General features: G+C 54.7%; 3 protein-coding genes across 7 annotated transcripts in view; 2 read left to right on the plus strand and 1 right to left on the minus strand.

Moving 5' to 3' along the window:
• Positions 1-724, plus strand: part of PEMT (phosphatidylethanolamine N-methyltransferase) — a 100279-nt gene extending 99555 nt beyond the window's left edge. For all 4 annotated transcript variants that reach the window (XM_064583258.1, XM_064583259.1, XM_045889712.3 and 1 more), the window contains 2 exons: positions 92-166; positions 423-724. In XM_064583258.1, coding sequence (XP_064439328.1) covers positions 92-166; positions 423-480 — 133 coding nt within the window. In that variant the 3' untranslated portion in view covers positions 481-724. The remainder of the gene's footprint in view (positions 1-91; positions 167-422) is intronic.
• A 4661-nt stretch (positions 725-5385) lies between these two features.
• RASD1 (ras related dexamethasone induced 1) lies at positions 5386-7213 on the plus strand. Of its 2 annotated transcripts, none has more exons than XM_045889708.3 (2): positions 5386-5682; positions 5941-7213. In XM_045889708.3, exons 1-2 carry the CDS (start codon positions 5397-5399, stop codon positions 6492-6494), a joined length of 840 nt encoding a protein of 279 aa, XP_045745664.1. In that variant the 5' UTR covers positions 5386-5396; the 3' UTR covers positions 6495-7213. The 2 variants fall into 2 exon arrangements, with proteins under 2 accessions (XP_045745664.1, XP_064439327.1); XM_064583257.1 differs by having other exon boundaries at positions 6015-7213.
• A 767-nt stretch (positions 7214-7980) lies between these two features.
• Positions 7981-21497, minus strand: MED9 (mediator complex subunit 9). The gene is made up of 2 exons (XM_045889709.3): positions 21179-21497; positions 7981-9764 (listed from the first exon to the last, which is right to left on the minus strand). The coding sequence occupies exons 1-2, from the start codon at positions 21403-21405 to the stop codon at positions 9548-9550; spliced, it is 444 nt and encodes a 147-aa protein (XP_045745665.1). The 5' UTR covers positions 21406-21497; the 3' UTR covers positions 7981-9547.
• Between the last annotated feature and the right edge of the window lie 1092 nt (positions 21498-22589).

Consider the following 22589-nt stretch of genomic DNA (forward strand, 5'->3'; position numbering starts at 1 on the left):
GCGAGCGGCCAGAGGGTCAGGACCCGGACGGCGGGGGCCCTGGTCCGAGAGAGAAGGCCGGGCTCGGGACCTGAGAGCATCTTCCCCACAGGCACGCCAGCCCCACCGGCCTGCTGCTGACCGCGGTTGTGGCCCTCGTCTACATGGTCGCCATCCTGTACGAGGAGTGAGTAGACATCTGTCACACATGAGGAGCGCGCCCGCCGAGCGGGGCCCGACTGCCCATCACCGCCCGAGCGGCCCGCGGGAAGCTTCGAGCAGGCCCAGTGGGGCCTGGGGGGCCGGGCAGCTGGTGCTGAGGGAGCCCGGGCCTCCTGCCCCCCTGCGGACACCCCCTCCGACCATGCTCTGGCGGGGTCAGGCCTGGGGTGGTGGCATCACTCCCGAGCCCTGCTGACCGGAGCCTCTCTCCCTGTCCGCAGGCCCTTCACCACGCAGATCTACCAGCAGAAAGCCTCCCCGTCCCACAAGAGGAGCTGACCGGGCCTTCGGCCACGTCGCGGAGCGTCTGTCGCCTCCGGCCTGCCCCGAGTGCCAAGCCCTGCAGCGGGGAGACGGGCCCCGGCCGCCGCTCGGTGTTGGCGCCCGGCGAGGGCCACTCCAGTGCCTTGGAAATCTCTGCCTTGGGGGCCCTGGACATGCTGTCATCTGGCCACTGAGCCCCCCTGCCCTGCAGCCCCCAGTACGTCCTAACTCACCAATAAAGGCACCCTGACAACTGGCATCCCCTCCAGCTCTCTGTCTGGCCGGGGGGAGGGGGCAAGGGGAGGGAGTTTGGGGCTGCGGGGAGTAGGGCATTCCCCTGAGGGCTCCAGGCCAGGCTGGTATGGGCCCTCCTTCTCGCTGAAGCCTGTCAGCCCTGAGCTGGGCACCACCATCCACACACGGCAGGGAAGGGACTTGCCCGGATGTTTGGGCTTCCTGTGCTGCCGGCCTCACCCCTGCCCCAGTACCCCTTCTTCTGTCCCTTTCCTTTGGGGAGCCAGCCCAGGCTCAGGGTGGGGGTATCATCATACAACCCAGCGGCCCAACACCCCCACATGCCAAGGAGCTCCCAGCCTCTGTGAGCTGCCACCCGGGTAAATGATCAGAGAGTGAAAAATATGCCGAAAATTTAAAAGCCACATGAAAGTACCTGGTAGGGCTGGGAGCCGCATTAGCCGTGGTGATCGGGGACCCTCTGAGGAGGTGCTATTTGAGCTGAGACCCAAATGAGATCTCAGAGGGAGCAAACTGGAGGATTCCAGGCAGTTGGAATGGCAAATGCAAAGGCCCTGTGGTCAGAACAAGCATGGGCGCCCAAAGCAGCGGGCTCTGAGGGACCGAGTGAGGGAGGAGCATCACCGGCTGGTGCCCCCTGGGGCATGACCGCATTCGCAGAAAGCTGGGCCATGACACTCATGATCTCTGAACCCCAGGCCACCAGGTCCAGCCTAGAGAAGCTGGCCTTGGAGACAGATCGTCTTTGTGGAGTGATCTGTTATCAGAAAAGTCCAAATGTGGTCACACCGCAACCCCCTTGGGCCTGTGACGGGCCTGCGTCTGGATGGGAACGTGCACGGCCCTGAAGGCTGCCATGAGGTGGGCTTGGGAAGGCGCTGTGGCTGAGGAAAGAGGGAGGGCTTGTGGGCTTCCCCAGATTTGCTAGCAATGCTTGACCTGCAGAGGGAGGGAAGGGCCAGGCCCGGCGGGACCGCGGACTTGTGGCGTGCACCTGCTCTGGGGCCCTGCCTAGCACTGGTGTCTCAAGACCACATGGGCCGGGGTCACCCCCGTTCGCCGGCTGAGGCTGGGGGACTTGTCCTGGAGGCACAGGTCTGCCCCACCCCAAGCTCATGCTCCCTCTCTCCCGCTGAGCGGGGAGGAATTGCAGAGAACTGGGGGCTCCCGGGGCCATGTGGTAGGGCTTCCTGGGTGGGACCAGAGGACCTGGGCCCTGCACCCAAGTCTCCCCCCACACCCTGGGGCTGAACTTGGCATCTCTGGTTAACGCTGACATTTCTCTCCTAATTCTTCGCGGGCCTCAAGTCGCCAGGAGGAATAGGCCCCGTAATCATCTGGGGCCTGTTGGTCCAGCCTGACCGCGGAGCTGAGTGCACAGGGCCTGGCCCTCCTCCAGGCCCCAGCCTTGTCTGCAGGCCGCCAGCCCTCCAAGGACACAGGCTAGGCCTTCCCCTCGCGACACTGGGAGAGCGGCGTGAGCCCAGACTCCACCCGTGCACGCAGCTCTCAGAGCCCCCGTCCCCCGCCCTGTAAAAGGGCCGTGATATTGACGCCTGCCTAATGTTTGCAGCAGGTGACCAGGCGGTGCAGGCTGGGCCTCCCTCGTCGCTCAGGGAGCTCCTCGAGCCCTCTTCTTGGATTTCTGGAATTCAGAGCCTATCTCCGGCCTTGACGGGCCACAGGAGGCATCTAGTCTGATCTTACCCAGTGCTTCAATCCCTGCGTCTGCTTGCACACCCCTAGGAACAGGGAGCTCGCTCCTCCACAAGGACCTCTGCACACACAGCGTTTGAGGCTACGCTGCCGTCCTGAAGGCTTTGTCAGGGCAGGACGGACGAGCTCCAGGCAGCCCGACCCACGGGTCCACGTGGCGGTTTGGGGAATGAATGACACATACACTCAGGACTTAACTCGGCTGACTTGGGAGGACATGTCTTATCAATGGACATGCCCAGAAGCTACCAGGAATTGTGGTTGAGAATGCAGGCTGGGCTCAGGACCAGCCACGGGCGCTCACCAGCTAGAAGGGGCCGGGGCCATGATGTCAGCGCCAACCTTGACATCTGACCTGGGGTGGGGGAGGGAGCCTCTGATTCCAGGCTGGGTCCCAGTCCCCTGGATCTCCCGAGGGAGAGCTGGGTTCAAATTCTTGACCCGGCCACCCTTGAGCCTCTGCTCATCACAGTGGCCCTCCTGGGACCGGAGGCCACCTTCTCTGGCTCTTTAGCATGGGCCATCAGGAAGGAGCCAGAAGCCATCCTATTTCAGAGCCCAGCTGCCCATACTGTGCCTTCATGGGAGGCAGAGAGAGGGCCCCTCATCCGGGGATGATGCAGGCCCAGGCCGTGACCAGCCCCTGCTCGCATCCTTGTCTGGTCCATTTCTGCAATGAACGCCCTGCACCACTGTCCACAGCGGCCCCGTCTGCAGGGCACCCGGCTCGGTTCTTTCTCATCTCAGACGGGGAGCGCAGGGGAGAGCAGCCTCAGCAGGGTCAAGAGGGGTGGGGGGGACCCAGCCCAGCTGGCCTGTCACACAATGACACCCAGAATCAGAGCCGAGTGGTGAGCCTTGGGTGCTCATCAAGTGATGTGTGTCTCTGAAACCTCATCGACAGTAGACACGAGGCTTGGGGACAGATGTGGAGGGGCAGGGAGATCTGAGGGGTGCGCTCTGAGAAACGGGGCACGGATGTCCCACAGTGGGGGCCAGAGCTTTAGGAAGGTCACAGTAGGTGGGTAGGAGCCAGGACTGCCGGCCCCCTGGGTTCAAGCCCCAGCCCCGCCGCTACTACCTGTGGACCCTGGCCAAGTCATGTCCCCTGCCTCAGTTTCTCCATCTGTAAAATACCAAGAGAAGTCGTTCCTACCCCTCAAGGTTGCCAGAAGGAAGGACCTAGAACAGTGCCTGGCACAAATAAAGCCTCCCCGGGTGTCCCCTGCAGAGGGTGTGCGATTCTGCGGGAATCCCTGTTGTTGAGGGGCTGGATAAGATGGCCTCTGAGAGCCCCAGGTGCTGTGCCAGCACCCGGGGGCTGCAGGCTGGTGCCCCTGACACTGCCCTGAGCACCCAGGCCTGTGCAGCTGCGTGCCCGGGTGGAGCTAGGGAGCTACCGGCTCCCTGGCTTTCTCCCAAACCGGACTTGCTGCCGTGGGCAGCGCCGGCTTTCCCCTGGCTCCAGGCCCTTGAGCCCATCAGCCCCATCCGGGGTACTGATCAGCCTGCTGCCTCCTCTCTTGGCTCCGGAACCCCCCAGCCCCACCCCCGGGGCTGCGAGCCCAGGGGTCATTTACTATTGCTATTGTGACCACGTCCTGCCCCTTAACACTGCTTGTACTTTCTCCTCCGCGATCAGAACCAGAACCGCTATTTTCCAGAAGAGGCACCCGAGACCCAGGGAAGGCAAGAGACTGCTTTAACCCCGGGGCTTTGAGGCCCAGCGCCCCCTCCCCCGCCCCCAGTTGCAAAATGGGAATGTTGGCCCAAGCGACTCTCAAGGCACAAAACTCTGTGGGGGAGGGAGGAGGGCACGCTGGCCCAGGCTTGAGCAAGGAAGGGCAGGTCTCTGGTCCCTCGGGTGCCACACAGGAAAAGGATGGGGACAGCCCCTGCCGGCTTCAGAGCATCCCTGGCTGGGCGAAAGGGGACGCCGAGGCCTGCCGTAGAGCGCGGGGCGGGGGACGGCTCCTGCTGGGTCTCGGCCTGGAGCCCCAAGGCCCGCGCCCCGCACCTCGCCAGACCCCCACCTGGAGGCTCGCCCCGCACTCCAGCCCCAAAAGCGGTGCCCGCGGCCTCCCCGCGCCGCCGGCGGGGCCTCTGCTGCCCTCTGGCGGCCGGAGCGCGCGGCACCGCCCTCGGCGCTAACACGGTCGCCGGGCACCGGGCACGCGCCCGCGGACGGCAAAGGGGGCTGCCGCGGGGGCTCGCTCTCGGGACCGAGGAGAGAAGGGACGTACGCCAGGCTCGGTGCGCGGTGCCGAGCACTGGTAAGCAGCTGCGATTACGCTGCTGCTGGGCCGGGATTGCTCTTCTTATTCTCTGGGTAAACTGAGGCCCAAAGGAAGTGAGTGTGAGCGTGAGAGTGCGTGTGTGTGTGTGTGTTTGTGTGAGTGTTGCGGGGGGGGTCCTTGCCCCAGGGCACAGAGGGTCAGAGGCACAGGCGGGACTACAACCCCGACGCCCTTGCGGCCGCCGAGCCCCGTGCCGTGGAGAACGAGGTCCGCGCGCCGCCAGCCCCAGCGGGACCCGGGACTCAGTTGCTCCCCGCGCGCGGCGGGCGGAGGTCGCGGGAGGGGGCGGCGGGGGCCCGCGGGGCGTGACGCACGGAGGCTGGGAGGGCGCGGGGCGGGGCGGCCGCGCAGGCTGTATATAAGGGCGGCCTCGGGGCGCGCAGAACAGGCGCGAGCGACTTTGTCCGAGAGCCGGAGCGGAGCTCGAGCCGGAGCCCTGCCCCAGCCGCAGCCGCAGCCGCAGCCGCAGCCCGAGCGAGCGGAGCCGCCTAGCCGCGCAGCCCCGCGCCAGCCCCGCGCAGCCCCGCGCAGCCCCGCGCCAGCCCCGCGCAGCCCCGCGCCAGCCCCGCGCCAGCCCCGCGCAGCCCCGCGCCAGCCCCGCGCCCCCCGCCGCCCTCCGCGCTTCTCTCGGCCCCGCGCCCGCCCCTGCGGCCCCTCCGCCCAATGAAACTGGCCGCGATGATCAAGAAGATGTGCCCGAGCGACTCGGAGCTGAGTATCCCGGCCAAGAACTGCTACCGCATGGTCATCCTCGGCTCGTCCAAGGTGGGCAAGACGGCCATCGTGTCGCGCTTCCTCACGGGCCGCTTCGAGGACGCCTACACGCCCACCATCGAGGACTTCCACCGCAAGTTCTACTCCATCCGCGGCGAGGTCTACCAGCTCGACATCCTCGACACGTCCGGCAACCACCCGTTCCCCGCCATGCGGCGCCTCTCCATCCTCACCGGTGAGCGGCGGGCCGGGCCCGGCGGCGGGCGGGGGGCGGGGGGCGGGGAGGGAGCTGCGCCACCGGGAGGGCGGCGACCCCCGGTCCCAACGCCGCGCGCCGCGGGGCGCGGGGAGAGTTCGGGGCGTCCCCCGCGCGCGGCGGCTGGAGCCCCGACGCCTGGCGGCGGGGCGCCCACTCCCCCGTCGGCCCCGCTTCGGCTGTCCCCTTGGCCGCCGCCCGCCCCGGCTCCTTTAACGCCCCCTCTGTGCCCTGTAGGAGACGTTTTCATCCTGGTGTTCAGCCTGGACAACCGCGACTCCTTCGAGGAGGTGCAGAGGCTCAAGCAGCAGATCCTGGACACCAAGTCTTGCCTCAAGAACAAAACCAAGGAGAACGTGGACGTGCCGCTGGTCATCTGCGGCAACAAGGGGGACCGGGACTTCTACCGCGAGGTGGAGCCGCGCGAGATCGAGCAGCTGGTGGGCGACGACCCCCAGCGCTGCGCCTACTTCGAGATCTCGGCCAAGAAGAACAGCAGCCTGGACCAGATGTTCCGGGCGCTCTTCGCCATGGCCAAGCTGCCCAGCGAGATGAGCCCGGACCTGCACCGCAAGGTGTCCGTGCAGGACTGCGACGTGCTGCACAAGAAGGCGCTGCGGAACAAGAAGCTGCTGCGAGCCGGCAGCGGCGGCGGGGACCCCGGCGACGCCTTCGGCATCGTGGCGCCCTTCGCGCGCCGGCCCAGCGTGCACAGCGACCTCATGTACATCCGCGAGAAGGCCAGCGGCGGCGGCCAGGCCAAGGACAAGGAGCGCTGCGTCATCAGCTAGGAGCCCCCCCCCCCCCCCGCCCGCCAATCCCCCCCGCGCCGGCGACAGAACCTAAGGAGGACCCTTTTTTGAAAAGTCACGTCTGACGTCCGGGCCGGCCCCGGGCCGCTTGCGCGCGGACTGGCGTCTTCCTTCCCCGCGACCCGCGCGCACCGGGGAGGCGCAAACGACGAAGGGACGGTCATCTGCTCTGGAAGGAAAGAGAACTGGCTCAGACCGGGACTCCCCCCTCCACCCCCTCCTCCCGTCCCCCACGGGCCCTGCCACCCCCGCGGGTTGGGGGCACAGGCCCCGGCAGAGGGGGAATTTGTCTTGTTTCTCACAAAGACAAGAATGGGGGTGGGGGGTGGTATAAGTTAATCGGCCTCCGTTAGGCTTTGGGAAACCTGTCCTGCTCCCTGGAGGGTCAAGACGGGACAAATGGGGCATTAACTTGTCTGTGATTCTGGGTTGCCATGACAGCAAACGAAAGCCTCTGCCCTCCCGAGACTAAGGGGGTGTGGGTCAGATCATAGCCAAGTGACTTGTTTACATGTGTGTGTGAAATTGCACAAAGGAAAACAAAACACACAACTTGCACTTTAATAGTAGTTCTGAGGTCATCATGGACATGAACAAACTCTTACCCAGCTGTTCGTACTGTGTGTGTGAGACAGTCTTTATAAAGTTATTGCTATTGTTTTTTTTATAATACAAAATAAAATAATTTAAAACAGAAAGTCATACGCTTGCTTTGCTTTTAGAAATGGCTCGAAGGGCGAAGGGTCAGAAGGGAAGGGTGGGGCTTACTTCTGGGGTATTAGACGCACCCTCCCCAGACTGGCAGATGACCCTGGCATTCTGAGAATAGCTTCAGCCCCCACCTGGGAGAAAAGGCTCCAAAAAAGCTGCAGATTTTTGGACCACGGCCCTTCTTCTATTTGGGGATGGCTCCTCAGGAAGCCAGGACTAGAAAGGGGTCCTGGTCTTTCCTGGAGCTGCATCTTTCCAGCCACAAAGGGCTTCCGGGCTGCGCCCAGACTCACTCCAGGCGGAGGGCAGCGAAAGGGCCCCAACCCTGCGACTCACAGTCCGCTCGAGGTGTCACTAGGACCCTGCTCTCACAAGGGAAATGGAGCCTTGACAGACCAATCTGGTGTCAGTTCAAAATCACCTGGCCTCCCGTGCCCTCCAGCCTCGGGAAGCACTTGCTGCCCTGGGCCCAGGGGGCCAGTCGCAGGTGAGCAGGATGACCCACCAGGCCAACTGGGTCCTTGGGGACGGATGTCGCTCCTTAGGGCAGTTATTCTGTTTTTTTTTTACGCTGGCTTTGCTCTGTGTGTGTGTGTGTGTGTGTGTGTACGCGCGTGCGCTGAGGGGGAGGAGGTGCACGGTGGAGGCTCTCACAATTCGTTCTGTCTCCTCTAAGCAAAATGAACATCTTCCTCTCAACTATGCAAGGGAGACCTCCTATGATGGATTTCTCAGCACAAAACCCAAGATGTCCTGAGAGCAGAGTACAAGTTCTTTTAATTATACTCTTAAAAAACGTCACAAGTCCAAACCCTGGAATACAGGGAGGGTTCTGTCTCCCTCTGCCCCGGGAAGAGGTCCTGTGCGTTTCAGCCTTGCAGAAGGGCCCCGCTGGTCTTGGATCTCTATGTGCTTCGTGTTTCGCGCAGTTTGGTCAGAGCCTTAAAACTGGCCCCCACACGACTCTGAAATGTCAAGGACGTAACTGATTCAGTTTATTAACAGTCCCAGGGTGGCCTGGCCTACCAGGCGACTGCCCACTTCAGCTCAGAGCCCGCTCTTTCGTCCAAAGCCACTGGAACCGGATACCCCCCTTCACACGTCCCCAGCTCCCCCTCTGCGCCAGTCCTCTTCTGACTGCAGGTCAGCACACATGGAACCCCCGCGAAAAACACCTTCGGCCAGTCTTGCTGCCAACGAGGTCAATCAGCGGGCATCTGTTAAGCCGCTGACTTGGTCAGCACAGGCTATGTGCCCATTTCTAGATCTAAACAACACGTGGTTACTTGTCAGCTCCTCGTGAAGAGGCGAGGGAAAGAGCTCACCTCCATCTGCTGCGCAGCGAGTGTTCCGCGGCTGGCTCTTTAGTGAGAAGGCCAGGGGGAAAACTCATTTTTTAAAGCAGGACAACACGTGGAGCCAATGTTGCCCTCCAGCCCCGAGCCCCGTGGGAAGGGTGCAGGGTGCGAGGGCTCTGGTCATCCTCCAGCACCAGACGGCTGGCCGAGCGGACGGGAGGAGGCAGGAGGCAAAGGGAGCGAGAAGTAGAAGCAACAAGCACACGTAGGAGGCAGAGAACATGGAGACGGGCGCCGCCTGCGGGGTTCTGGGTTGACACCCCAAAGCCACGGTTACATTCACTGGCTCAAACATAAAAACGAAACAAAGTATTGCGGGGGGCGGGGGCGGGCAGGGAGGAAGCCACCCTGCCGTCTTTCAAAACAATATTCGGCTTTCAAAACAATATGGGTCCTCCCGGTTTTCTTTTACCATTTGAAATCCACGCCACAGGAGTGCAGCCCCGGGTGGTCCAGTGAATTCTATGCAAATGCTTCATGACACTGCGGTCAACAGAAGAGTGTGTACCTGGTAGCCCTGAGCGTGCCCAGGGGTGGGAGCGGACGGAGAGGCGGAGGGCAGGAAAGCCAAGAGCGGCCGCCCCCTCTCCTCCGGGGCTCTGCGCAAGGAGCCTGAATACACAGCAGATGGCCCCCTCCCCAGAAGCAGGGGCAGCCTCGCCTGCCCGCTCCCCAGCCTCCAGGAACATTCTTCCTCCCACCGGCAGGCACCGCGATTACTCTGCACCTAGACGTATGGTTACATCCTCTACAAGGAGGCCCCAACCAAGCCAAGCCTCCGCGCTGGCTCCCCACACAGTCAATGCCAAGTTCGGCCACCAAAGCAGCTTCAGCAGCCGCCCCCCCTCCCCTTCAGTTACAGAGTTCGCAGCTGGAGTCTGAGATGGTGGCGGGGTGGGGGGAGTCCGGGAGGCCGTGTGCGCTCCCCGTTCGGTCTCGGGCATCCCTGGAAGCCGGCCTCCACTACTCCTTGGGGATCTCAAACATGCAGAGGCTCTTGTACTTTTGCAGAAGCTCGTTCTTGGTCCTGACTTGCTCCCGGAGGCTGTGCAGCTGTCGCTCCTGCTGCTCAGGGCTCAGGTGGGTGCCCGGCATGGTGCTGACGACCTTCCGCAGCTCCTGGAACTTGGTTTTGAGGGCATTCAGGTCCTGGTGGATGTCTGGGCTGTCCTTGTCCATACTGCAGGGGCAGAGGGCGCTCGTTAGCGGTCACGGCTTCCCTCGTCTGTACCCCCACAGAACTTGCTCTCTTCTGACCTTACCTTTCAGCATGTCCCCTTACGAGGCCGGGCACCCCCAGGGCACCCCCGCCCAGCACTGCCACTGCACCCCCCCCCCCCCCGGCCTGCCCGCGCCATTTGAGGCCGAAACCCCACTCGCTCAGAGGCCAGGGACTGCGTCTGCCTTGCTCGGAGACGTAGCCCCGGGCCCTGGGCGCCGTGGGGACTCAAGTCGCCTTTGCTGCCGGAACAAATGCTTGGCGAAGAAGTTCGTAAATGTTTGCTGAATGAACAAACACACCATTACCACCGTGAGGTGACGAATGGCCGGTGAAACTGGCCCAAATCCTACATTTCTTCTAATTGGAGATATTTCCAGGCCCATCAGGAAACTTCATCGGCTAGCAAGAGCTAAGTTTAGCTGATGTTTTGATGCTTGAGCTTGTTAATGCAAGCACTAATTTCCACAGACCTAATCATAAATTTTACATTAGTTACAAGCTACTGGAAATTTTTCAGCAGGTACGAAGTCTCCCCTACCAGTCCTGTAAATTCCTTGCCTTCAGGTCAGGCTCCTCTTAAAGGCAGGATCATTCACTTCATCACACTGCTGGCTATTATTAGCTGCCCAGAGATCCATGCTCCCTTGGCATGGCTCAGTTAGAAACAACAAGAACAAAACCTTCACCTAAGATCAAAGAAACAGCTTGCCAGTTGCTCCTATACGTTTTTTAAAAGTTAGCAAGTGGATGAGCTTTTGAAAACAAACAGTTGGGACTAAAACTAAAAGCCAATTCAGTAGGCTGTTCTAAAAGGCACCCATTGAGGTGTAGGGCGGGGAGAACTGTCAATGATCATTTATTTTTTTTAAATAAACGTCCATTCCTGACGGGAAATTTCAACCCAGATGGTGCTAATTCATGTTTATTGTTCATCATTTCTCTGCTTACGCAGACAGAATATCCATCTTCCCTGGCAATCCATTGGTTATGCTCACACCTGGCAAATGAGATGCGCCCTGTTCCGTATTTATCAATAGCGCTAACTCAGAGGCAAGATCTGGAGAATCATTCATTCTAGGGAATGTTAACCAGCCAAACATTTCTTGTTGTTATTTGATGCCCTCACTTTAAATATACAATCAATGGTATACCTTATCCTGGTTTCTAGAGAGGAGTAATTGGTATTTATGAGAACTGTAAATTCTTTAGAAGGAAGCAAATAGGGGCCATCTTTTATTTTAATGATTTTAGATCTCAGCTCAAATCTACAACTCTGGATAGAAACCATCTGGATTTCTGAAATCATTATACTTGGATGGCATATGTGTTAACACATTGTACAAATAGAAGTCCCTGGGGAGTTCTGAAATTAAAATATAGTTTTAAGAACACTGATTCACATCACCAATCTGAAAGGACACAGTAAAAGCAAACGAAAATACATGAGATAAGAATTTGGAAGGCAGGTATGATCATCCAGTTCTGGAAGCAAACATGACCTGGCCCCAAAGAAGATTGAATTCTGAAGGAAAAAGTGGGCCATGCTTAGGATGCTCACTTCTAAAAGCCCCCAAATCTCAAGGGTTGTCCATTCTTCCCTGGTGAACTTTCGGTAAAGGGGCCACATAAAAGCTTGCCTGGAGGGAAGCTACGGGGAAAGGGGGCCACGTCCCCCACAGCAAAGGCCGCCGTGGCAAGCCGCTCAGCCTGCCCTAGTTGGTGAAGGTAAATAACTGGAACTCCCGGAGCGAGGAAAACACTGTATTCAGGAACTGGCTTGAACCAGGCGGGAACCTGCTAGGCTGGGATGACTGTGAAATACTCAAGCCAAAAGAAACGAGCCAGGCGCAAATACTGAGTGAATAACAGCAGAAAGCTCCAAACGGGCCTGGCTTTGTGTTCAATGTTAGTCATCAGCCAACTTTAGAAGAAGAAAAAAAAAAAAGAGAGACTAGGCCAAGGTCGAGAGGCACGAAAATCGTACAAACAAGGGCCAGGTTAGGGCACTTTGGTCCTGCTTATAGTAGTTTCTAAAAGATGGACAAAAATATTACTGCTCTGGCTTGACTGACAGGCCACTTCTTCTCCAACTTCTGTGCACATCCTGGCTGATACTCAGCATTCCGTGGACACAGACATTTGGTGTTACTGTTACCAGACCCGGGGCAAACATCACAGGCTTATTAGGTGGGCAGGTTTAAGAGTGATGCCTCGTTCAGGTGCTAAATAAGGCACAGCTTCAGTTTTTACTACAGGTGCCTTGGGACTTGAAGATGCCAACTGGCCTCAACTGGGCAAGTGTGTCCTCTGGTAACTTAGAAGCAAAAGGAATCCAGCAGATTCCTGAAGCCAACTTCCCCCCAAGCCTGGGACCACGCAGTAGCGGGACTGTTTCCCATTTCTTCCTCCTCAGAATTTCCATGACCCTCAGTCCCACGCCCCCACTGTCCTAGCTGACCCACGCTGGGACCAGTCCTTCCCCCACTCTCCTCCTTCCATGCTAACTTCAGTGGCCGGCATCTTTCTAAATTAGTGGTGGGGGTGAGGTGGGGGGTTGTTGCTTTTCCCGTCACCGTAATAGGTGCTTGAGGGAAAGACATTTAAAAATAACAGACACCAAGGCTTAGAAAAGGAAGGTCCCTCTAATCCACGTCCCAGAGACACCTCTGTTAACATGTGGTATGTATTGCTTCAGACCACTTTGAAATACACGGTTACAAACACACAGGTACTTTTTTGTTATTTGCTTCGACAAAAATGTGACCATTCTTGCTTTTTTCACTTACATTGCACCTTGGATGTCTTTCCATGTGAACACACATACAGTGATACAGCTAAATTGTTTGGCTATTGATGGGTATTTGGAGATTTGCAACCTACCACTTGTAATCGGAATGGCAAAGAACATTTGTACCTATATCCGTAAGTACTCGAGCAAGTATTTTGGTAAGATGATTTCTCAGAAGTGAATATCTAGGTTGAAGGTTATGTACATTCAAATCTTTGACGGCCTGCCAAAATGCCCTCCAAAAGCCTGTACCGGGGCCGCGGACGCGCTTGTCCCTCCCGCCCTCTACAGCTCGGGCCGCTCGGGCACCTGGTAGAGAGCTAGCAGCCTTGTGCCTTTCTCCGCTCCAGTTCCGCCAGCATCTGAGACGCCCTCCGGAGAGGGGCCTTGAGCCTCGGACCCTTGCTTTTATCTGCTCACAGGGTTACAAGTGAAAGACATTCTTTTAGGGAGGGGCAACCAAAGGTTCTTCTGCTAAAAGAAGTTTGAAAAAAGTACCGCTCTACAGGACAGCTTGGAACGTGTTCATCCACTTCCACCTCTTCAGAGGTCAACAACCCCCCAGCCTGCCCTCCTTCCTGACGTTCAGGACCCAAGTGCCAACCGTTCCCACGTATCTCCTCCCTGGAGCCTGGGGAGACCTGCCGACGTCCACAGTGGACTGCCTGCCTCCACAGCATGCCGGAGTTTGGACGGAGGGCACTCCCATCCTCATGACTGAGCTAAGCTGGAACCCTGCGCCCCCACAGATGCGTCCGTGTGTCCCGTTCCCTTGTGCCTGATGAGCACCCAGCCGCTGGTCCTGCCTCCTCCTCCCACCGGCCCCGATTTCCAGAGCCTTCCAGAGCCTGGTCCTCTCCTCCTCCTGACACCCTCTGCCCCGCCTACCTTTACAAAACCCAAGTCTGAGCTCCCAAACTCCCAGACAACACCTGCCAGGCCAACTCGCACTTGAAGGGGGCCCCTCAGGGCCAGCCACCAGCAGCCTGTGACCCTTCTAGGGTCCACTTCCCACTCTTGCCCAGACTCCACGTAAATGCTGCACTGTGGCACTTCTCATGCTGCACTAAGTAACCGCTGAGCCGTGTGCCTGCTTTCGGGGAGCCTGTGTTCCAGCAGGTGCTCGATAAGTTCTGCCGAATGAGCAGAGATGAAGTGGCAGAGGAGGGAACAGGCTTGTAAGCTGGCCCAGAAATAATGCTTCCAACCAGTCTATAAATATTCCCTATCTGGGCGCTCATCCTTTTCACTGGGATGCGGTTGAAGGAGGAGCCAAGGGCAGAGAGGACTACAGTCAAACGAGGGCAGACAAGCCCCACGGAGCCAGGCGGGTTCTTTCACAGACTTCTCCTCTGATGTGGGGGCCGCTGCCGGCTCCACCCGAGGGCAGGCCTCAGCTGCCATGGAGGGCTGGTCAGATTAAAATAGATGTGGTGTAGGAAGAAGCAGGTCAGTAACACCCTGTTCCCACGCAAGTGGTCTTGCCTGGGCTCTCAGGTCTTGCTGACCTGCCTGGACAGCAAAGGGACTTGCTGTCAGTGTTACGGCCCTGGCTCGAGAGGTAAAGGACGCCACCGTGTACTCATCACTTGAACAACCTCTGCAGTGTCACAGACGGCTTCCCTTTACCTACCCAGCAACCTAGAACCTTCGAAGGAACTAAAGAAACGAACCAAAAACAAAAACAAAAAACCAAAAACACATTGAAGTACCCACGATGACAGAATCTTTTTACTGAGGGAGCCATAAGCAGCAGGGAAAGCAGTGACAATGGCAACTCAGAACTCCTAGGCTGGGACACCTAGTTCCAGACTCAGATTAGATTTGGCAACTTTGAGGGGGAAAAAAACAACTGAACTCTCTCTGGTCCAACAGGCCTCATTTCTTCCCTCCTTTGTTCTGCACGTTCTTCTCTAATGTGATTTCTATTCATAACAGGAGAGGCCTCGAAGAGTTGGGAACTCTTAACATTTCTTACATGCATAAAAATGACATTTTTCTTTCCCCTTTTCCTCATTCTTTACATTAACACAAATATGTCGTTTGGATCCTTCCTTCAACTAAGGGCCAGACAGGAGGAGGGAAGTGCGGTGGAGCTTCTCTCCAGCGCCAGGCAAGTTGCACCCCAGCCAGGATGACAAGAACCAGGAGCTCTCCTGGTGCGGGAGGTGGCCTCTGAGCAGGCCCACAAGTGTATGTGGCATTTCCTTGGGCCAAGACAGGGCGGGAGGATGCATGCGCCCTGGAGGACTCCTTGCACCCAAAGGGCACTGGCATCCAAATGACTCGCTCCGGGCTTTCTGTTGTGTGGTCCAGGCAGGCCTTTGAAGGTGGTCTGCACAGATCCCAGAATGGAGGGCTACCAGTGGGGAAGGACGGAATGGGAAGAATAGGGAGCCCTAGAGATTTTTGAGCAGAGAAAAATGCAACTGCTAACATGCACAGGATGAATTAGAGAGACGAGAGGATAAAGGCAAAGAAGCTATTTAAGAAGTGACTATAAGATTCCAAAAGGAGGCTAGAAGGCCTGGACCATGAGTGTTACCAACAGGCTTGGAAGTAAACGGGCAGATTAAAGCCTAAATGTTCCACTAACCCAATCTCAGCATCTCTGCACCTCCTAGCATCTCAGCCAGGTTACAGAAAACAGGCTGGGAGAGGTCAAGGTGCTACGGATAAATGTTGCCAAGAAAGAAGGAAGAGGGAAGACCAGCCTGGACAGATCATGAACTGTGCCAGGAAGACTGCACAGTTTGGTGCTGGAGAAGAACAGAATGTCCAGAAGTAGATGAGAAAACATATGGGAACTCCATGTATATGGTGAAGGCGGTGGCTCCAGCAGAGAAAACAATGAATGAAGTAAGAGTGGGATGATACGGCTCATGGAGGAAAAGTGGAGGTGCCCCCTTCCTCCTTCCATCAAAATACATTCCAGAAGCATCACAGAATTGAAAGTGAAAGGGGCACCTGGGTGGCTTAGTCAGTTAAGCATCGGACTCCTGATTTCGGCCCAGGTCATCATTTCAGGGTCCTGGGATCGAGCCCTGAGTCAGACTCCACACTCAGCGTGGAGCCTGCTTGGGATACTCTCTCTCCCTCTGTCCCTCCCCCTTCACGTGCTCTCTCTCAAATAAATAGATAAATCTTTAAAAAAAAAAAAAAAAAGAATTGAAAGTGAAAAATGAAACTATAAAAGTCCTAGGAAAAAGAGGTTGATGTTTGTCATTTTATTAGGGTGGGAAGGCCTTGCTAACTAGGACCAAAATCCAGAAGCCATTAAGGAAAAGCAAAACAAATCTGCCTGCATAAAATGATATGCTTCCGAATGACAAAAACAAACAAAAGAACCCAGGAACAACGTCGACAGAAAAGCCACAACTTGGGGGAAATATTTATAATACACTAACCCGGCAAAGGCACGCTTTCCTTACTGTACAAGGGGTTCATTAAAAGAGGGACGACCTTATAGAAAATGGGCAGTTTACAGGGGAAAAATACAAATGACAAAAGAAGATGCATATGAAAAGATGCTTCCCCTGATAAAATGAGACACAGATCAATACAACCCATCATTTCTGACCTATCAGATTAGCCTCAGTTACAAAGGTGAAAGGTGATGGCAGGGATATGGGCAAACAGACGCAAACACGCTGTTGCTAACACACACTAGCGCATTCTTACTGATTTGCTAAGTGATCGAAATTTTAAATTCACATGTCTCTTTGCTAGAAATTTACTCAGAGTTCACCCGATGCCATTTACAAACAGGGTCACTGCAGCACTGACTGCCGTGGCAAAATGCCAGGAACACTGCAAGTGTCCTTGAGCAGGGAAGTGTTGAAAGATACGATGGCATCATCATGAAATGGAGTATGACGCAGTTTGGGGACAAGGAGGGAGCTGAGAGGAGTGAAGGGAGAGGCTCACTTGCCACTGGGTATCTTTGGGGGCTCTTTGAATATATCTACAACTGAAATTTTTCATTTTATTTATATATTTTTTTACAACGGCAATTATTATTATTTTTTTTAAGATTTTATGTATTTATTTGACAGAGAGAGACACAGCGAGAGAGGGAACACAAGCAGGGGGGAGTAGGAGAGGGAGAAGCAGGCTTCCCGCCGAGCAGGGAGCCCGATGCGGGGCTCGATCCCAGGACCCTGGGATCATGACCTGAGCCGAAGGCAGACGCTTAACGACTGAGCCACCCAGGTGCCCCAACAATTTTTTAAAAATATTTTCTGGATGGCAGATTTCTGGGTCATTTTGGGTTAATCAAAGCAGTCCAGGCCACAGGACTGTGTCCTGGAGAAAGCTAAAACGATACAGCACTCTACATTTAGCAACAGCTATGAAAATGAAAAATGCCTGTACCCTCCACTCCAGCAATTCCACTGCTGAGAAGTCACCTCATCATAAATGTACTCAAATACAAGGATGCTTATCCCAGCACTGCTGGCAAGAGCAAAAATTAGAACACGTAAACGTCCACAAACACAAGACTGGTTATGTAACTCATGGTGCAGCCACCTTACTGAGGAAGATCTTCGTGTGTGAGAATGGGAAGGGGTCCAAAACAGACTCGTAAGTGAGAACAAAAAAAACAAAGTACAGTATGATCTCAAATTCTATAAATTTTTTAAAAGACATGCTTACATAGCTCCTGGAAGGATACTTAAAATCGTAATAGCAGTTGGGATTGGTGAGGGAACTTCTGAATTTTACAGGATTCTGAATTTACAACTGTTACCTTTTTTTTTTTTTTTAATAAAAATTTTCTACAAACCTAATGATGCAGTAGTCTGAATTCTTTATGAGAACAAGAAAGGCTAAACTCACTTCAGCTTCTTTCTTATTCATCCCCTGGGCAAGGAGTAAACAGATAATAAAAGGGCGCCTGGGGAAGCTACAGGAGAGGAAGAGATCAAGGGCCTGCATGAGCCAGCAGGTCCCTCGGGCCAGGCCGGCCTGCCGGGACAGCATCCTCACTGGTTTCCCCACCTGTGGGCAGAGATGCTACCACCATCTCGAGCACGAATCTGACTGAGGCCCAGTGGCTGGAAGGTCTCACTAGCTCCCCACTCCTCAGAAGCCAAAATCTCCCTCCCTGTGGGGGATGTGCCGTCCTCTGCATGCTGGCTCTCTCGCCAGTTCTCCCTTACTACCTTGCATTTATGCCCAGCCCCACCAGCCTGCGAGCTGGCTGCAAGTTTGATGCTGTTTCTTGGCATCATGTCCTTGCCCATGCTCTTCCTACACCACTCCTCCTACCTGCCATTTGGCATCAACCCTTAACAAGCCTTCTGACTCCTCCAGGCTTCCCCGGGGCCCCCTCTCTCATCGCCATTCCTACCAGTCTGTCTCCTTCCCTCGGTAGCCTATAAACCCCAATACATACCTACACGTATTTGAAAATCACATCCTAGCTTTTTTTCATGGTGATTGCATCTTTCCTTCTCTTGGTGACAGATTCCTCCGAGTGGAGTTCTGCTCTTCTGTTTTGTTCTATCTTTTGCTAGGGTTTTTCTTCACATGCTTAGTGACCCTGGCTGCCCAGTCATATAGTTAAGAGTAAAATACTATTTGGATTATGTGCATAATTCACTGCTTTCATCATACTAAATGAAAGAAGAAAAAGATGTGATCCTATGATAAAGAAAATGTTCCATTATTTTGACTTGGATCAGATGTGGAGGAGGAAGCTGAATGCCAATAGAAAACGTAAATACTTTATATTCTGTTAGTAAAAAGCAAGGTATAAATAAAGGATGGAGAATATTAAAAAAACAACTGTAAAACACTAAAAGGACTTAGTGGAACTTTTTTTTGTTGAAGATTTTATTATTTGAGAGAGAAAGGAGGAGGAATGGCAGAGGGAGAGGGGGAGAGAATCCCAAGCAGACCCTGCTCTCAGTGTGGAGCCCAACCTCATGACCCTGAGATCATGACCTGAGCTGAAACCAAGAGTCGCATGCTTAACTGACTGAGCCACCCAGGTGCCCCAAACCCCCTTAACGGAAACCCTTAACGATGCTTCTTTCTTTCTTAGGATGAACTAAGTTCTCTCTTGGGGAGCCCCAACGTCTTCTCTTTTGAGCTCATCACACACCCCAGAGAAGGTATCTCTGTCTCTTTGGCTGCCAGTCTAGAAGCCAGGTTGGGGAAGAAGGCTAGGGTTGGGTCTCAGCATTCGGTTTGTGAAGTTTCTCTTAATCCCTCTTTTCAGTATGGCTCCCTTTCTCCAACTCCTGCCATGTGCCTGGTGTTCTCCAGTCCAGAAACTCTCTGGCTTATCTTTAAAAATAAATCTTGGGAGAATAATCCTTTAATTGTCTGCCAAGATGGAAGGATAGTCACCCATCTGCTTGGAGTGGGGAAGAGGACTATGGGATCTGATTCTTACACAGACTTGAAGTGATCCTCTTATTCTAGTCCCACTTCACCTCTATTTCCAGAAGTCCCTGGCACTGTCAATTCCTGAGATTCAGGGGGAAGCCATGGTCAAAGGCAGCTGCTTCTGGATGCTTCTTCGGGCTGAGAGATGGATTCGCCTTTGGCCATCTGCTTTGTGACAATTATCTCCTCTCCTGTTCTTTCCGGTTTTATGCTTTAAAAAAACACTCTTCACTGTCCTTTCAGAGGGTACAGAAATAAACACATGTGATCAACCCACCATCTTTCACAGAAGGCTGCTCTTGAGCGTACCTTACAGCAATCTTATGATTTAAGTACTGTTATTCCATTTCACAACTGAAAAGAGACTCAGAGAAGCTGGGTTGTTCGACCAAGATCACTTAGCCCATACACTATGAAGCTGTAATCTGAACCCACTCTTTGAGGTCCACGGGGCTATTATTCACGTATTAGAGATAAGAAATTAAGGCCTAGAAAGGTTACATAAGTTACTAAGATTACAAGGCAAGCAAATATCAGTACGTGGATTTGAATCCAGGACTACCTGACTTCAAAGCTCATGTTCTTTCTAGTGTACCTTACTGCTCCATGTTTAAGGCCAGCCCAACCCAGCTGCTCTACTGGGGTGCAAGAATATACTCTCAGGGGTCCAGGAACTGTCTCTGAGACTGTGTACATTTTATGTTTTCATTTTTCTGTATTTTTCTTAAAACCCGTATATTTGGGTTAATTTGGATAACCCATTTATAATCCAGCACTGCCCTGGGATTTTGGGGTCTGCATTTGTGTTTGTTTGCTATCTCACTGCTGCCTAGAAGTGTTACTTGATGATCACAGGCTAATGAGAACAGAACAGAGTCTGCCTTACCCTATAAACAGTATGTTCACACCAAGTGAAGCCAAATGAAGGCAGGGTCTAATGTGAGAACAAAGGCTTCGCAGTTGTTTAAAAAGTGGTGGAAGCATGAGGTCATCCCACAGCAAGTCAGTCTAGTCTGGCTAAACTCAAAAGAAGCTGGGCCATTAACAAAGACCTTCATGTTGTGGGTAGCAAGTTCATTTCAGCAAAACACCCAAGAGCACATTTGAATGCTCAGTTGAATGTTACTGTGAGTTTAATTTACTTTGTTTTGGTTTTTAACGGTTGAATAAGTTATGAGCCTAGTTTACCCCTGTAAATGTGGATATAAATAACACAACAGCACAAATAATTGAGGCAAACATGGGGATCAAGGAGACTTTTGGTTGTACTATTTTTTTTTTTCTTTTACAGGGTCAGTTTGAAAACTAAGGCTAGTCAGAAGATTGGCCAAAAGAATGACAAATCCAGCCGCCTGGGTGCCTCAGTGTGTTGAGTGCATGGGACTCTTGATTTCGGCTCAGGTCGTGATCTCAGGGTCATGGGATCCAGCCCCGCCACAGGCTCTGTGCTCAGCAGGGAGTCTGCTTGAGACTCTCTCTCCCTCTGCCCCTCCCTCCTGCTCCCACGCACCACGCTCTCTCTCAAATGAATACACAAATCTTTTTCAAAAGAATGACAAATCACCCTCTTTGGTCCTGCCCAAGAACATGCTAGTACAGGGCAACTTGTATCTTTGTTTCTTTTACTGTTTCCTATCATCAATCCTCCAACCTCTTTGAATTATGGGTAATTCCCAAACCTGTCTTTTTCCCCTTCAAACTGGTGAGCGATGTGGGGTTGAGAAGCTGGCCCTTTTTACTGTGTACATCCCACAGCACTTAGCAGTGCGCCACACAGGGAAGATGATCCGTATCTGTGGGATACGCTGAAAAGACAGGATCCAAGTGTTACTCCTCTATGACCGGTGAGAAAACTGAGGCTCAGAGACGCTTGACTTGCTCCAGATCACTAAGATGCAAACTTGAGTAGCCTGACTGCAGAGCCTGTGAGGTCGGTCTCTACTCTGCCTTCATTTTTAAGAATACGGCCTGGCCATCGTGAGGTCTGGCAATGCTCTCAGGGCTCAAGCGTTTGCTGAACTCACGGTGCGACTAGGTGTGGTCTTGGGCAAGGCCTCCTCCCCCTTGGGTCTGTTTCCCCATCGGTAAAATGGGGGTGTACCCGACAGCACTTAGGCCTTTGCAGCTCTGAAACAGGAGACGAGAAGCGGGAGGGCGTGTCGTGGCTGGTCCTCTCCTGGGCTCTTACCATTTGATGATGTTGTGAACCAAAGGTAAAAAGGAGTAATTTTCCTCCTCCTTCACGCCGGCGGGGGACTGAGGCCTCGGCGCCGGCGCCGGCTGCGGCTGAGGCGCGGCGACCGGAGGCGGCGGCTGCGAAGGCGGCAGCGGCTTCGTCTCAGGCAGCGGCGGCTCGGCCGGCGGCGGTAACGCATCCTCGGCCTGTCGCCCGGCGGCCACCCCGCCGGAGGCCATGGCGCTCGGGAACGTGCCGGTCAGTCAGCGGGACCCCAGCGCTCAGCTTCTCAAAAGCGTCGCGGACCCCAGACGTCACCACCGTGCGCCGGCGGCGGGCGAGCCCTGGAGAAAGGTTGTGCGCGTGCGTACTAGGGTAGGGGGCGGGGCAATGACACAGGGGCGTGGTTGCTGTTACTAGGCAACGGGCCATTGACGGATTTGGTCGTAAATCGCGGCAGCTACGTTATTAAATAGTCAGAAATAGATTCATTGCAGAAACAACATTTTATTCTTATTCACACGACGAAGAGGGTCCAAAAGTAACTAATACAGGAAGGCTGAGATACATAAGGTTCCGCATGGCCCCGCCCCCGGAAAAGGCTCCCCAAAGCACCCCCTTGAACCACATACAGAGTAAACAACTTACCCAGTACCTGTTATGTGTAAGGCACTGGGCTCCACGGGCATTAAGAATCCAGAGATGGAGGACCTACAGCTCCTCCACCGTGCAGCTGCCTCCAGGAGGATAGGGTGCAAACCCTGAGCCAGTGTTAGTGTGAGACCCTGTTAGCCCAGCGAGTGCAGAGACAAAGAAATGGAGTCTCTGAAAAGCCCCGCATGTAGATGGGAGGGACTAATAATCCGACATTTAATACGCATCTTCTGGATGACAGGTGCAGTGTTAAATGTGGGGGTAGGGGGTGGGAAGGCTGTCCTGACTTCAGTACTAGGCAGAAGGGGATTGACTAGTGCGAGGAATAAATACATCCTACAGAAAAGTCAGCGGTCAGGTACTCTCCATACCTGCCGGCCAGTTCCTTGAGCACCTTGGTCTCAGTTTCCTTAACTGTAAAATCTTTAGTCCAAGGTCATGGCAGAGCCCAAGCTGCTTTCTAACTTAAGATATATGACTGACCTCCAAAGGTCTGGTTTGCCCCTAGGATCCTAGGCCGAAAACCTGGTGGTCTTGTAATTATATTTCTCAAAACAAGTGTGATATGGGAGCTGTATAATAAACTTCTGGGCAATGCGACACCCATCCTAAGCTTAGTTAGTGAGTGGGAGAGGGCATGAGCTAGGAATGTCCCAGCCTTCCAAAGTCTACCATCAAGGGTCTTAAAGAGAGGCAAGGAGGCCCGTGTTCAGGTAGCAAGATGAGCTGGAGCACTTAAGAGCAAGGTGGCTGATCGCAAGGAAAGCAT

This window comes from Mirounga angustirostris, unplaced genomic scaffold (assembly GCF_029215605.1).
Source record: "Mirounga angustirostris isolate CCGP_5_RB_7025 unplaced genomic scaffold, mMirAng1.0.hap1 SCAF_17, whole genome shotgun sequence".
Lineage (NCBI taxonomy): Eukaryota > Metazoa > Chordata > Mammalia > Carnivora > Phocidae > Mirounga > Mirounga angustirostris.